The sequence below is a fragment of the Hemisphaericaspora subhashii genome, assembly GCF_019202705.1.
Source record: "Hemisphaericaspora subhashii strain CBS 10753 chromosome Unknown scaffold24, whole genome shotgun sequence".
Lineage (NCBI taxonomy): Eukaryota > Fungi > Ascomycota > Pichiomycetes > Serinales > Debaryomycetaceae > Hemisphaericaspora > Hemisphaericaspora subhashii.
Window position 1 is genome coordinate 1 of NW_026057343.1, and position 16,327 is coordinate 16,327.

A 16,327-nucleotide genomic window follows, 5' to 3' on the forward strand; every position below is an offset into this window, starting at 1 on the left:
CCTTGGAATTTGCCGAAGATACTACTGGTGGTCATATTTCGGAAACAATTGTTGGTGCACCGGCTGCTTGGACTTGGTTAGAACAAAGATTTGAAGGAAAGAAACCAGTTAAAGGTTGTTCTTATAAAACTAGAGCATCTAATTTCCTTTATCCAGGAATTAAACCAACCACTTTGAAATTCTTCCAATCTTTGTTTGAAACTTTCTTGGGTAGTCCTCTCGGTCCATTCGATGATTCTAAACTTTGATAAACTTCCTTATGACATTTTGAGATTTTGAATGTATATAAATAGATTATTGAATTCATATGGCATGTTTCTATTACTCATTGGGTTTGTGTCAAATGATATCTCTACAAATTGTGCGCTACCAATAACCAGCAAGTTTGTGCCCAGGGAAGTTGAGGTGCTTATTATGTCTCGATCAATCCATCATCAATCCAGGATCACAACACATATATCAAGATTGTGAAATCTCTAAAAAGATATGGAAACAATATTCACCAGATCATCACCTAATCTTGCGAAATATTATAGGCACCACCCACTTAAATCCAACAACATACCTTAAAGTGGATCGATACATTAAAACCATCACATATATATGGAAACGTCGACGACAATCCAACAAAGTATTGAGTCCATTAACGGACAAACAAATACTTCATCTTATTCGAACGGTCCCCCTTACAATTAACAAATATTATTAAGATATAAACTAACCAAATTAATAATAACATTTATATTAAAAAGAAAAAAAAAAAAGTATAAATTAAATAAATATATAACAAACACTAACAACCTCCTTTGAGTTTACTCAATGGGAGCAGGTTTTTCTGTATAGTTTTTATAAATTGTATAGCTTTCCTAATTGATATGAGTAAAAAAAAAAAAAGTTGAGGAACTAATGGTTCTAGGAATTACAAAACTAAGGCACTATCCAGTACCCTTCATAACAGAAGATGTTTTTCAACTTAGTGAATTGTGTATTATATGTGTTTTCGTATCGTTTGTTGATTTACCCCACATTCTACTTGAAAGAAATGGACTTTTTCTAGAACGAAAATGCTTGCAATTAATTCTATCAACTCGCTTAAGTCGACTTACTTCCACGAGGAAATTTATATTAATTTTGTATAAACTAAACTATGTCTATTGTATTCAATCACATGAGTCTAGATCTATTAATTTTCTCCACTTGATAAAATTATTTTTTTGGTTATTGTAGTTGTTCCTCGGGTTCCACCGTTATCCGCTAATTAACTTTGTATGAGAGAATTAGTTAGTGAACAGAAAAATGATGTTTCATTTCAGGTATTCAAATATTTCAGCAACTCTTCTTTCTGAAAATTTACAGTTGAATATTCCAAGTCAAAGGCACTTTACTTGAAATTCATATATAAAAGGTTATATCTCATAGAATATCGATACTTCGCATTAGCTGGTTCCTTTTCAAATATATAGTTGTATTTCACATTTGCGTTTTCCGTTAAAACACACAGGTTACCCTCCCCCAGATATATTATAATAGACAAGAATCTTATACGGTTAAAAAAGTAGAAATCGTCCAAAGAAATCTTCTTTATTTTCTAAGATTATTATTACAACTACAGTTGCTGCATCAGTATATGTTTTAATTAATGAATTTGTTATTAAGAAATTTAGAAATTATCAAAATTCTTTGAGACAAGAATTATTATTTAAACGACAAATTAAACAACGATTTTTACAAACTCAACAAGATTGCTATTATACAATATTAGCTTTATTACCTGTGTTAACTGGTCCTATTGTTGAATATTTACCTATTGAATTAATTACTCAAGCATTAAGATTGAAAAAGACGGAAAAGGCTAAAGTTCATACAGAATTAACTAGTGAAAATTTGAATCTTTTAGAAAATAATCATGATCCTGAATCAAGTTTATCTCATTATATGAATATGTCAAAAATTGAATTATGGAATTTATTAAAAATTAAAACTATAACTAGAACATTAACATTAATGTATTCAATTTCTGGTTTATTATTGATTAGTAAATTACAATTGAATATTTTAGCAAGAAGATCATATTTAGAATCGGCTATATTAATGGCAGGAGTTAAATCAGTTAATAATGATGTTGATCCTCATGAAAATTATATAACTGAACAAAGTTATCTTTCATTAAGTTGGTGGTTATTAAATAAAGGTTGGATAAATCTTAATTCAATTATTGAAGCATTAGCCACTAAAAGATTTGATAAGATTACTCCCAAACAAGAATTAACTATGGGAGAATTCGATTCTTTATTACAAGATATTATAACTGAAATTAATACCAATAATCGAGAATTCATATTGGCTAATTTATTCCCAATTAATTATTCTGATTTATTAGAAACTATGATGAATACAAATCCTGACTTAATTCATCAATTAGAAATTCCTGAATCTAATTTATTAAAATTAATTAATGAAACTAACTCAATCATGTTGGATAGTAATGTTTATTTCTTTGATTTATTAAATACTTTGATTTTAACCAATTTGAATATTTTATCATCAAATTTATCAATGGGTTTGGGCAATAACAATATGGGTTCAAGTTTATTACTTTCAACTGGTAATTTACAACAAGATGAAGAAAATAAGATCGTAGAAATTCCCAATAAGAGTTATAAATTAGCTAATTTCTTGGCTCAACTTTCAATTCAAAATGGAATTATGATGGATAATGATAATCTTAAAGGAGAATTGCCAACTAAATCACAAGAACAATTGGATGAAGATGATATACAAGGGTTTATTAATAATTTGACTACATTAACTGGAGATCAAGAGCATGGAGAAGAAGAATTATCGGGTAATGTTTATATTAATAATTTGAATCAATTGGATGAATTAGATGATTTTAGTGCAGGAATTTATTCAAATTTTGAATAGATAAACAGAGATGGGTTATGGGGTTTTTGAACTAAAAAAGTTTATTCTCCCTTCCCCTTTCGAAGTGGACTTTACTGTTTAATTTAATATGTAAAAATAATAAACGCATATAAACTTTCACCTTATAGTACACATTTAACTTTGCTCTACATAGCGTAACAAAAGAAGCTTTAAATTTTGTAGGAGATTTTTTTTCCGTCTTTGAAAACTGAATTTCGCGCTCTTTCAATCAAACCAGAAAATAAATGGCAATTTCAATTTCATTTTCTCATTTTCTCTCCCTTTTCACATCCCCATAGTATTAACTGTGTAAGAATAATAATCAATAACTAATAAATGTCTTCCTCTGGTCCAAAAGTCATCATTATCTCATCTGATGAAGAAAAATTCCCAGTTGATCAACAAATTGCCGAAAAGTCAATCTTGATCAAAAATATGATTAATGATTTAAACCCAGATGGATTACAAGAAGATTTTGAAATCCCAACTCCAAACGTCAGAGCATCTGTCTTATCCAAAGTCTTGGAATGGTGTGAACATCATAGAAACACCCAATTTCCAGAAGATGAAGATGATGATATTAAGAAATCTGTTCCTGTTGAAGAATGGGATAGAAGTTTTTTGAAAGTTGATCAAGAAATGTTATATGAAATTATTTTAGCTGCTAATTATTTAAATATTAAACCTTTATTAGAATCTGGTTGTAAGATGGTTGCTGAGATGATTAAGAGTAAGAGTCCTGAAGAATTGAGAAGGACNAATCTGGTTGTAAGATGGTTGCTGAGATGATTAAGAGTAAGAGTCCTGAAGAATTAAGAAGGACTTTTAATATTGTAAATGATTTTACTCCTGAAGAAGAAGATGCTATTAGAAGAGAAAATGAATGGGCCGAAGATAGATAGAAATCTCTGTTTCTTCTTTTGTTATTTGCTTGTGTGTATGAGCTCTTATTAGTATAAAATGTATACTCTTGTTATGATATCTATTGTTTTGTAGTTAATCTTTGTAGGGTCAATATCTCTGAATTTCTAGCCATGTGGTTTTCCAATGGACTGAATATTTTACGCGTACTGCTCCCACAATTTCTATACGATTTAAATTTTCAAAAGAATTAGATCCCCCTGAATTACCAGCCAAAGCTTATTCCAACAACACTCATATCAAAACATCAACAACATGTCTTCATCTCCACAAGTCATACTTATATCTTCAGATGAGATAAAATTCCCAGTTGATCAACAAATTGCCGAAAAATCAATCTTAATCAAAAACATGATTAATGATTTAAACCCAGATGGATTACAAGAAGACTTTGAAGTCCCAATTAGCAATGTCAAATCAACAGTATTATCAAAAGTACTAGAATGGTGTGAACACTACCGCGACACTAACTTCCAAGACGACGACGACGAGGATGATGATATTAAAAAAGCCATTCCGGTTGAAGAATGGGATAAGAAGTTCTTGACTTTTGATAATGATGATGAATTGTTATTTGATATTATTACTGCGGCTAATTTCTTAAATATTAAACCATTATTAGAAACTGGATGTAAAATGGTTGCTGATTTGATTATGAAGAAATCTCCTGAAGAATTAAGAAGAACTTTTAGAGATGTTGAATTTCCTTCTCCTGAGAATGAAACTAGAAGAGAGAATGAATGGGCTGAAGATAGATGAACAGTTGGATTGTTTTAATTTAAATATGGTTTATAGTGTTATTTGATTTAATAAATTATTATGTATGTTATGTTTCATATTATGGTTGGTTACTACTGCACTTTATGTGACGAGTGGCTGCTGCCAAAAGTGGAACAATTTTCCTGGAGCCATAGTTGACCCTTAACAGATATATCATTCTTCATATATAGCCGACATATTCCTCTATAAGCTATCTCTTCTTCTTTTCAATCGCACAAGAAGATGGATGTAGTATTTAACTCCCTTTATTTGACCACGCAGAAGGTGGATCAGAGAGCACTAGAAAAGAAACTAACGGTGTATGAGGAAACGTATAAGAGAGCTCGTGACCTGGAAATTGACATAAGATGGAGAAGAGTATACTTCTTATCTCATAATTCCCAACCTCATTCCACAACAGTTGAAGATATAAAATAAAAATAAAAGGAAAAGATAAAGCTCCTCAGTTACAAGCAGAAAACATCGACAATTGAGTATACCATAATAGAATCACCGGGAAAACTTGCACATTTAATGAAAGATCCGTGGGTGTTTTTTGTAGCCCAGGAATTCGTTCTGTGACTCTCNGGGAAAACTTGCACATTTAATGAAAGATCCGTGGGTGTTTTTTGTAGCCCAGGAATTCGTTCTGTGACTCTCAATCTATCTAACTAGTCTTACAGGTATTACATACTCCTTCATTTCTACACTCTCTTCTTCTACGCTACTATAAAGAAAAGACCCAACAATAAAAGCTATTTGATAGAAAGCGGGAAAAAAAAAGGGAAAACTGAGAAAATAAGGGAAATAGAGAGAAAAAAAAAAAAAAAAAAAACCAGATTTTAAAAAACTCAAAAGAAAAACAGAAATTTCTTGCAACCAAAATATTTTACGAATTCTTTTTTAGCATCACACACTTTAAATTTCAATTAGTTACTTACTTATTACAGTTACACTATCAACTCCTCCGCATAGACAACTAATCAAAGTATCACTGACGTCACTTTGATACACTCATCAATAGATCCATTTTTATACCCTCATTTTGTATTTTGCAAACTAATCTGATAAGCCCAACATGTCGTCACGTTCTTTATCCACATCCACCACCACCACCACCTCAACCTCCTCCGCCAACAACAAAACCAACAACTCAAAATCAAATACACAATTTCAACCTTATCAACTACAAACAATAGCAAACCTTCCAATAGATGAATTAACTTCATTAGAATCCAACATTTCCCAAGAGTTTAAACAATTATCTCAAGAATATTTACGTAGTCGATTAAATCGAATAAATGCTATGATTGAAAAACTTATAATTCTGATTAGATTAGCTGGTAATAATGATAAGAATTGGTTTAAGATTTTTAATTTTGAAATTGAAACTATTAATAATATCAAAACAAATTTTGAAGATTTAATTTTAGAAAGTTTAGGTGTTGTTAATAATAATAGAATTGATATTTTAAAATCTTTAGATGAATATGAAACTGAATTAAAAGAGATTTTTAAAAGTTTACAAAGTCCTTTAGATTTTGATGATATGTTAAATAACAATAAGGAAAAGAAAACTACACAATCATCATTAGATAAATTATTACCATTTCCATATCTTTTTAATCAAGTTTTTCAACCTCATAAAGATCTTTTAAATATGATTATAAATGAAAAAAATTATCAAGCTGAATTAATTAAGAATAATCTGAAGGGGAATTCAGTTATAATTTGGAAACAATATTATCATGATATGTTACGTAAGAAGCAAGAACTTATTCAACTGACAAATGATGAATTATATGAATTATATCAAGAATTCCATCATATGAATATTCAACGGAAATATATCAATCATGCAAACAAAATATATTTCCGTTCTGTAGTTAATCCAATGGAAGTTATCGAATCAACCGAACAGCTCCGAAATGAAGAAGAAGAAAACGACGCTGATGAACAAGAACAACAACAACAACAACCAAAACAAGAAGAACAACAATCAATCACAAAAGTAAATTCACTCAATACTAAAGATTTATCAAAACTCATAAAATATAATCATGATTCAGATTATGTTAATCTAGATACAAGATTTCTTCCTCATAAAAATAGAATTGAATTAACCACGATAAGAAAATCAATTATTGATAAAACTTCAAGAATTTGTAAAGTTCCTCATATGAGAAAAATGTTAATCCATAAGACATACCCCAAGGAAGAGAATTTAATTTTACTGAAACGTCCTTGTGAAGGGTTGGATAGCTATCAAGATGATGATATTGATCAAGATATTTGGTTGATCCGTAGTCGGATTCAAAAAGGGGTTCAAACTGAACGGATTGATGGGGATGAAGAAGAAGAAGAAGAAGAGGATGGGGAAGATGCAGAGGGTGGTGGCTCTGAAGAATCTGACATGGAAGAGGAAGAAGAACTGGAAGAGGGTGAAGATGAAGACATGAGTTCCGAGGATGATTCTGAATATATTGATGAAACGGAATATCAGGAATTATACAACTTATCCCCAGAACAACGAGAACTTCGTAATGAATATAAACGATTATTAAATTCATCCTCATCATCATCTAACCCCAGGAACACAACCTTAAAATGGCGTTCCATACCTCCATTAGAGAAATTTCAAATTTTGTAATACCGAATGTGTATTTTATTTTATGTATATTATTATATAATTATATCTGATTAATCCTTTTCTAGAAGAATACTTGCATTTTTCAAATTTGCTTCCTCAATAGACAAATCCAAAGAATCTATAAATTTAAATGATTTATCTGAACTATTAGATAAATTAAATCTATCATTTGATTCAAGACCATATTCTGCCGATTGAGTTTCTAATACCCATTTCAACCATTCATAGATTATAATTACATGATCTGATGGTTGTAATTTTCGTACTAATCTCTTCCCATTCGGGAATCTAATTTGTACTCTAGTAAATGGTTGTGATGTTGGTTCTTCATGATTCACGGGCTTGATTGCATCGAATGGATCTTGTGGAGCAGCCGCAATAGCTTCTGGTTCTGGAGATGATGGAACTTCAGGCGCATCATCTTCATTTTCATCACTTTCATCTAACACAATTGCGTCATCGGCAGAAGCACCCTGTTTTCCTTGCATGGATCTCCTCAATGCCAATTCAATCTGTTGTTCTTCACTTAAACTATCCGGATCAATTCTAGGTTCATGACTCACCAAAGGATTAGTTGAATCTGGTGAAAGGGAAAATTGATCCAAGAAATCCTGGACATCCTTAATCCAATCATTCACAATGGGCACTTGTCCATCCTGCCATTTTTTCATTCGTTCACCTGTCAATGGATCCAATATGGCTAAATGAGGGAATTGATCAGCATGATAGAAATTCACATATGTTTCACCATTATTTGAATCAGATTGATATTGTAAAAAAATGAAATTATCTTTGACGATTGATTTAATACGTTCATTTGACCAAAAATCACGATTCATGACTTGACATTGGAATTCTCCTGAATCTTGGATATTTATTAAGATCCATTTATTGGATGTTTTGGCTAATTGTTTAGCTTGGTCGAGATTTGTCATTGTCATTAAATCAAAGGGAGGTCTGAAAAGATTGGCTAATCTTCTTTGAGTGGATGTGAGTTCTGATTCACGAGTTTGATGGATTCTTGAACGACGATTACGGGGGAGGATGGGCACGGTATTGTCATCATCGGAGATATTCATATCATCATCGTCTTCATTGGCGTCATTCGCGTCATAATAATGACCATGTGCTACATCTTCTTCTTCATCATGTCCGAGGAATTCATCATCCTCATCACTACCAAAGGTTTGTCGTTGATGGAAAACGCCCTGTCTTCGACTACCAAACACATCAACCGGGCGATTTTGGAATTGACCAGGATGGAAAAATCCAGCAGAGGGGTCAATTAACATTTCATGTCTATGAATATTTGTATCTGCTTCCCGGACATCATCTTCTGTATTAGTGGCATATGCTTCTTGTTGTAATTTCCGAGCTAATTCTTCATCATCCTCTGCAGTATTAGAAAGCCCACCACCACTGCTGGTGGTAGTTGGTTTTGTGGTGGCAGATTGTCCTGATTCCATGAATAAGGTGACTGCATATTCTAAATCACCATTAGTCAATTCTAAGAATTGTTTGGCGATTGATTCATCTTCTATGCCTGTGACAGCTAAGAAGGTAGGTATTTGTTCATCCATTGTATTAGTTCTTTAGTGTATATGCTTCTTCAATTGTTTACAAATCCTTGAAAGTTTAAATTGAAAATTGATATTGAAGAAAGAAATCAGTAAGAGAGAATTGATACTGCAAGCAAATGGCAAATTGTTAAGCCAAAAAAAAAAAAATCTCTTAGGCAAAAATGTCGTGACAATGTCGGAGAAAAGCGTGACCTAAAAATCGACAAGAATAGATCTACGACATTAATAACCGGTTTTTTCCTAACAATGAGTCACACCATCAACATTCATCATCATCTACCCCATACTTTTTTGAGAAATCCGTTTGTGAAACTCAGCAAGAAAGGTAGAAAGATTTAACTCCGGAGGCTGTGAGAAGGGGCAGTAGCTAGTGTACTACGTCATATTGCCAAGAATTATCTTGATCATCAGGACATATACAATTACGTTTGATACGGCGATTTGTTGCAGACAGTAAGGTCGTAGAAAGAGAAGAACGCAAAAGAAGAATTTTTGTATTTTTTTTTTGGGTGTTGTTTCTTTTCTTTTGCGTTCCATTAGTTTCTTTTTTTGGGGTGTGGAGGAAATAGAGAGAGGGGGTGGAGTTGTGGTTGTTTGAAGTTCGTTCTTTGTTGTACTTTTTGTTCTTTTGAGATTGAAAGTTGTTTTATCTTTTGTTTGATAAGAAATGTAAATGGGGGGAGGGAGCATTACTTCTAACCCTTTCATTTGACGTGTAAATATTACAATTAACCGCTAACTGTTTACAACTCCATTTTTTTTGCCATCCTCAATTGAATAAATTCGAGGGGGAACGCAATTCAATTGACGTATCTTATAACAGGGGCAATAAGGCGATTCCCCGTACTACTACTACTACGGGCCAACAGAAATTAAATCATCAACAAATTTATTTTTAAAAAATTATGGAAATCAAGTTTTCTTTTTTTTTTTTTTCCTTTTAAAATAAAAAGCTTTTCTTTGGAAACCGCCCAATTTAAAACTTATTTTATTCTTTCTTTAATAGCTCAACAAATCATCATCATCATCATCTTTAACAACCAACCATCAACTAAAACTATTCTTATATTCTTGTGTCATACATTTATATTTATATTCATAACCAACCCAACCCATCCCATCCAACGGCCAACAAAGCCTTACATTTTTGAATATAGATCAGTAGTTTTTACTGACTCATTTTTTGTTACTCCTATTTCGAGTCTTTTAAAGATCAAGAATCCAATAAGATACCCAACACCCGGTGCTTTAGACCTACCAAACCAATTACATCCAATACAGAATATCATATATATATTCACATTCCTTTTCCCACTGTTTGTTTGCTTTCGTAGCATCAGTTTGCATATCCATTTTAGTTGACGATTAACATATTCATTTCCCTGTTTCCAATTTTTTACAACCACCTTTTTTAATTACCATTTATGCTCCATTAATATTTTAACGACCCATACCCATACATACATTTATACATACATTTTTATTGCATTTGTTATTACTCAAGTGACAGCTAATTATTCACGCTAACTTTCACTACGACAACTTACTTACTGCTTTTATTTCAATTCATATATCAAATATAATTATTATTCCAAAAAAAATAATTTACTATTTATTATAAAACTCCTAAAAAAACAATACTTACAACGTTTTCATTGCATTTCCAACAAAACGTTTATCCTAGACTTACAGACGATTTATATTACCAGACTGCTTTTCTTTCTGATTTTCACATCATTACATTGCAATGGATCAATTTGAACAATATGACAAGGGTAGCTTATTACGAGATAGATATCTTAAAATTAGTGATATAAGTGAAGGTTCATATGGTTTAGTATCTGTCGCTAAAGATACCAAGGTTAATAATAGACTCGTGGCAGTTAAATTCATTTATCCACTTGATTATAAAAAGAATCGAGATAAAATTGAAAATGCATCACGTCCATCTTCAAGTCCAGCAAAATTAAAATCACAACCCCCACCAAAAGGATTGACCGATGATGATATAGACGTAGAAGAAGAAGAAGATGGATGTCCGAAATCCGGGGCAAAACAATATAGACAATCAGTTATTAATAATCTACTTAATGAAGCCCAAAAAGAAATCAAAATCCATAAGATTCTTGGAGATCATCCTAATATTTCAACATTAATAGATCATTTTGATTCTTGTTTAGTTTTGGAATTTTGTACAAGAGGTGATTTATATGAAGCTATTCATAATGGGAACGGACCGGCAACTACTCAAGATATTAAAGATGTTTTCCAACAAGTATTGAATGCAGTTGAATTTTGTCATTCTCATGGAGTTTATCATCGTGATTTAAAACCGGAAAATATCCTAATTGCTGAAGATTGGAGTATTAAATTATGTGATTGGGGATTATCCACTACAACTAGATATATTACCAATAAGGATGAATTTGATATTGGATCTGAAAGATATATGGCACCTGAATTATTTGATAATAATTTAGAATCTTATGATGCTTCCAAAATTGATATTTGGTCTTTAGGGATTATTTTATTAACGTTAGTTTTCCATAAAAATCCATTTCAAGTGGCTAATTATTCTGATAAACGATTTATTCAATTTGTTAATAATAGAGAAGCATTATTTGATATTTTTAGTACTATGAGTGGTGATTTATTTTCAATCTTAAGATTTAGTTTAACTATTGATCCAAATAATCGTGATTTGAATAATATTCATCAAGAATTAAAATCACTTCGATATTTCACAATTGATGAAGAATATTGGGCAAGTGATTATGAAGAAGAACAAGAAAGTATGGAAGAAGAAGAAGAAGGACCTGAAAGTATGGAAGAAGATGATGGCTACTTTGATAATGAATCTGATGAAAAAGTTTCTCCTGAGGAAAGAATCCCCAAGAAATCTCCATTATTGATTTCTTCTCCTGATAGTAGTAAATTAGATCAATATAAACCTAAAGATGTGGCTCCATCGGTATCAATCACAAATGTCGATGTGGATGCCGAGGGAACTACTACCAACAACAACAACACACATCATCCAAATAGTTATACCCATGCTTCTAAACCATATCATCCAAGACCTAGAACTCCTGATATATTTGATGAAATTCCTCATAATCACAGAGCAGACGCGTTATTATCTTCCAATACTCATGTGAAACCTATACCTATTAGTGGATCTGGATTTAAGTTTATTCGTAATACTAGAAAACCATTGAATGTTGCTTCATATAATCAAAATTCACATATGAATTTCAATCGTGCTAATAATAATAGTATGAATAATAAATTTAATCGTGAAGATTTCTTTACACCAAAATCGGTATTTAATCATTATTTGGATAAATATGGAGAACAAAAATTTGGGAAACTGATGATGCCAAACCGAGATAATGGATTTATCAATGACATAACAAGAGGAGGAGATCAAAAGAAGTATCAATATGCTACTAGAACCTGGAAGAAGAATTATAAAAAGAAGTATAATAAGTATTGTTATGCCAATAATTCTCCCCAGCAATATCACCGTGGTGGCAATGATTATTCAACCAATAATGATTCTCATAATCATTATCATGGAAATCGAAGAAAATCAAGACTGTATTCTACTTCAAAATTAAGAAGATCTTATTATGCAACTAGTGGAACTACAAGTAATCCTCCAAGTGCTGGTCCTAGTACTAATCTTAGTGCATCTATTCCGGTATTACATCATCCATCTCCATTGAATGGATCGGTTGCAAATAATGGGAATATTACTACTGCAAATGGAACTACTACAAATAGTAATAATTTATCGACTTCTGGGAAATATATTCCACCATATTTGAGATCCCCCAATTATCAAAAATCACCAGTTATAGAACCATTAATGGAAGAAATGGATCATCTTTCACTTGGGAATGATTATGATGAAGTCTTCCATTTAGAAGATGATTTTGATTTACTGAAACCCAGTAATGGGAATGGATATTCAAGTAATAATGATTCACCATCTACATATCATAATTTCCCCCATCATCATAGAAAAAATTCATCAATTGATAATAGAAATAACAATGGGATTAATACTACTGGTCGCAAGAATTCCATTAGTGCAATAGCTACAAGAAAAGCGATATTTGGTGATTCCATCACACAGCAACCAAATGGGAATCATATGAATATTGGCGCAAGTTCTAGTGCTCCATTATCTACTTCTGCAAGCAGTACAACCAGTGGAAAATATATTCCACCATTTAGGAGAGCATCGATTGTGGCTGCAAATAATTTGAAAAGGTCCCCACCTGATGGTCGAAAAGATATTAATATTAATAAAGCATGTCATGAAAATAATAATAATACTACTACTCCTGGTGGTCATGGTCATGGAGGTCATGGAAATGGGAATGGGGTTTCTTTGATTGGGTCACAATGGATTACTACCACTTACAAGAAAGATTGGAGTGATTATGATGATTGAGATTATAAAAAGAAATTGGTTTTATTTAATTTAATTTTTGGTTCTTCTTTAGGTTTGGTTTTTTCTTGTTTGTTTAACGTCATGATATCATATTTTTTTTTTAAATTGTGTATAGAATATAGGTTTTAAATAAAAATATTTTGACACATTTAAGGATATTAAACTTTTTCTTATCTCTGTAAGAAGTAGAATAATTAATCCGGTGATGTATTTTTAGAAAGGTCATCAAAATTGTAATTGGGGGATGACATGAGCATGAGGATATATCAATTGATGATTATTTTGCCAAGAGTAAATACCCAAGAAAAAAATATGCAATAGAAGTAGAAGAAGCGTTGAATGACGATTAGGGTAGAGGTAGTACGTGGTGAGGTTTTGGAAAAAAAAAGGTTTCAAAATAAAATGAAAAAAAAATATGGTTGGCTCAGGTGATGGGTTTGTGTAATGTTTCAGGATTTAATTCTGAAACGCACCAATCAACATACAAACAAAGAAGTTGAAACAGAATATAAATAGTCTGAAACATTTCTTCCAATTTAAAAACAATTTTAAAACGTTCGACTTCTATTCGCTTTTTTTTTAGTTTGTTTTAGATTAAAAAACTAAACCTGACTAAACCTATCCACCCCCTTTCATTGTCATCATCACTACAGTTGATACTTGAGCAGATACTACTACATCTACTACCGTTCTATTTTTTTTTACAATTGCCATTCCAATTGACATTCAAATTTTCCATTTTTCGCGACAGTCGACATTTTCTTCGACACTGACAGATCTACTCACCCGACTCACAGTCATTCACATTAAAAATTAAATTAAAGAAATTTTTTAATTACAACCTCGATTGCAACGTTACTTACATCTGGAGATATAGAAAAAGACTAAGAGAGACTAAGACAGAAAGTGAGCGATAACGGCATATTTATTATTATTAATTAATTAAAATATTTAATTTTGCTTGACTGACTCCCCCTAAAAATAAAAAAATAAGTTAGTCGGACCACCAACCCACATTTCATTGAACTTTATATACCCCCACGCCATCTCCATTTTTAAAAGATTACCTTTAAACCCACCTTTTCTTTCTAAAGCAATTCACTCATACCCACATATAAGAAAAGACTATCAAAACTACACCACAAGATATACAATGGAGACAAACAGCAACAACGGTAACAATACTAATAACTCCCAGGTAGATGTTAAAGAGTCATTACGACTAATTGAAGATTTAAAATTCTTTTTAGCTACTGCTCCAGCCAATTGGCAAGAGAATCAAGTTATAAGGCGATACTATTTAAATCTGGATGAAGGATTTGTTAGTTGTGTTTATTGGAATAATCTTTATTTTATTACTGGTACTGATATTGTTCGATGTATAGTTTATAAATTTGAACATTTTGGTAGAAAGATTATTGATAGAAAGAAATTTGAAGAAGGAATATTTTCAGATTTAAGAAATTTAAAAATTGGTACTGATGCAATTTTAGAACCTCCAAGATCAGAATTTTTAGAATTTTTATTTAAAAATTCATGTTTAAGAACTCAAAAGAAACAAAAAGTATTCTTTTGGTTTAATGTTCCTCATGATAAATTAATGGCGGATGCTTTAGAAAGAGATTTGAAAAAGGAAAAAGTTGGTCAAAATCCAACAACAATTGCTTGTAAAGAACCAGCTTTGTCTTTTAATTATGATGAATCGCAGAATTTATATTCTCAATTGGCAAAACATATGGAAATTCAAAAAGGTCTAAATGATCTTGGTACCAATGATGATAATAATAATTACTCTGCTGCAACTACTAGTAAAACTGGTGGACAAAGTACTCAATCTTCTCCCGAATATATATCAACCAATCGTGCTGTTAAACGTGAAGAAGAGTTTGGTTATCTTAATCAAGAAACTCCATCTCAATATAAGACAGCTTCAGATTATGAAGATGATTTCCCATTGGATTACCTTAATCAAAATGGAAATGCTCCAAAACAAGATGAATATATCACCTTAGATTCCAACTATCATCCAGGAACATATCTAGAGGAAAATTACGAATCTTTCTTAGATTCAACTCTATTTGTTCCTCCATCGGCCACTCTACCTACATCTGCAAACCCAGTCGCTTTTAATGATGAATATCTCATAGAACAAACCCAGCCACTCAAAACTCCCCTTCTACCAATTTCAGCATCAGCCCTACAACCAAGATCTGCCAAATATTTGCTGATACGTTCTTCCAAAGGTGAAGAATTCTTCCCCCAAACAATCCCTCTATCTGCCAAATATCAAACAACTTTCGGTCCGGCACAGTTAGCTACACCTGCATACTTCAAACCACAACCAACGACATATTTACAACCCCCTTCAGCTACAATCGCTCAATTCTACGATTCTTCCTCAGTGCTATATCCAACGGAAATTCCAGTGCAGTATAATGTAATTCATCCTGAAAGTGAATATTGGACAAATATTGCTCCTGCAACTGCTACTACTTATACGCCGGCCTATGATGCATTTCTGATGAATCAACAAGTTATGTATATGAATAATGATGGAGATTATCAATCGGCATATAATAATGGGATGGTCAACATGGTACAGCGACCACCTCTTTCTGCTCTGACACAATATTTCTATCAACCGACTGCTGTTTCTGGTAAACATAATAGTCGACAACAACCACCACCACAACAACCCCAACAACAAGGTAGTGTAGGACAAAAGAAACAACAACCACAACAACAACAATCGGCGGTGCTGTCAAAGATTATGAAGAATAAGAAAATTCAACAACAGCAGCAACAACAAATTCATCAGTTGAATAAGAAAGGGAAACAGGTGTATGAGACTCCAAATGATTTACTCAATTCTCAAGCTACTAGAATTGTGAATATGGCAAGAGATAAGGTTGCAAAATAGACAAGACTTTTTTTTTTTGGTTATAACATTTTATTCGTTCTTTCTTCTTTTAGATTTAATAAACTAATGATTCTTTTACATGTTTTTTAAATAAGTTTATGTATTAATAA

General features: G+C 31.9%; 8 protein-coding genes across 8 annotated transcripts; 7 read left to right on the forward strand and 1 right to left on the reverse strand. All coding sequences in view use genetic code 12, as the record gives it.

The window, feature by feature from the left end:
- On the forward strand, positions 1 to 248 carry J8A68_004096 (uncharacterized protein; the record flags this gene model as incomplete). Its single annotated transcript, XM_049408020.1, has 1 exon — positions 1 to 248. A coding segment is annotated over one exon (248 nt), but the record flags the coding sequence as incomplete, so codon positions are not given.
- Positions 249 to 1,268: 1,020 nt separating this feature from the next.
- Positions 1,269 to 2,925, forward strand: PEX3 (Pex3p; the record flags this gene model as incomplete). The annotated part of the gene is made up of 2 exons (XM_049408021.1): positions 1,269 to 1,313; positions 1,573 to 2,925. The coding sequence occupies 2 exons, from the start codon at positions 1,269 to 1,271 to the stop codon at positions 2,923 to 2,925; spliced, it is 1,398 nt and encodes a 465-aa protein (XP_049262559.1).
- Positions 2,926 to 3,261: 336 nt separating this feature from the next.
- Positions 3,262 to 3,714, forward strand: J8A68_004098 (sconC; the record flags this gene model as incomplete). Its single annotated transcript, XM_049408022.1, has 1 exon — positions 3,262 to 3,714. One exon carries the CDS (start codon positions 3,262 to 3,264, stop codon positions 3,712 to 3,714), a length of 453 nt encoding a protein of 150 aa, XP_049262560.1.
- A 387-nt stretch (positions 3,715 to 4,101) lies between these two features.
- On the forward strand, positions 4,102 to 4,605 carry J8A68_004099 (uncharacterized protein; the record flags this gene model as incomplete). The annotated part of the gene is made up of 1 exon (XM_049408023.1): positions 4,102 to 4,605. The coding sequence occupies one exon, from the start codon at positions 4,102 to 4,104 to the stop codon at positions 4,603 to 4,605; it is 504 nt and encodes a 167-aa protein (XP_049262561.1).
- Positions 4,606 to 5,683: 1,078 nt separating this feature from the next.
- Positions 5,684 to 7,255, forward strand: J8A68_004100 (uncharacterized protein; the record flags this gene model as incomplete). Its single annotated transcript, XM_049408024.1, has 1 exon — positions 5,684 to 7,255. The coding sequence occupies one exon, from the start codon at positions 5,684 to 5,686 to the stop codon at positions 7,253 to 7,255; it is 1,572 nt and encodes a 523-aa protein (XP_049262562.1).
- Positions 7,256 to 7,305: 50 nt separating this feature from the next.
- J8A68_004101 (uncharacterized protein) lies at positions 7,306 to 8,835 on the reverse strand (the record flags this gene model as incomplete). Its single annotated transcript, XM_049408025.1, has 1 exon — positions 7,306 to 8,835. The coding sequence occupies one exon, from the start codon at positions 8,833 to 8,835 to the stop codon at positions 7,306 to 7,308; it is 1,530 nt and encodes a 509-aa protein (XP_049262563.1).
- A 1,747-nt stretch (positions 8,836 to 10,582) lies between these two features.
- KSP1 (putative serine/threonine protein kinase) lies at positions 10,583 to 13,297 on the forward strand (the record flags this gene model as incomplete). Its single annotated transcript, XM_049408026.1, has 1 exon — positions 10,583 to 13,297. The coding sequence occupies one exon, from the start codon at positions 10,583 to 10,585 to the stop codon at positions 13,295 to 13,297; it is 2,715 nt and encodes a 904-aa protein (XP_049262564.1).
- A 1,153-nt stretch (positions 13,298 to 14,450) lies between these two features.
- On the forward strand, positions 14,451 to 16,217 carry CPH1 (homeodomain family transcription factor; the record flags this gene model as incomplete). Its single annotated transcript, XM_049408027.1, has 1 exon — positions 14,451 to 16,217. The coding sequence occupies one exon, from the start codon at positions 14,451 to 14,453 to the stop codon at positions 16,215 to 16,217; it is 1,767 nt and encodes a 588-aa protein (XP_049262565.1).
- Positions 16,218 to 16,327: the final 110 nt, after the last annotated feature.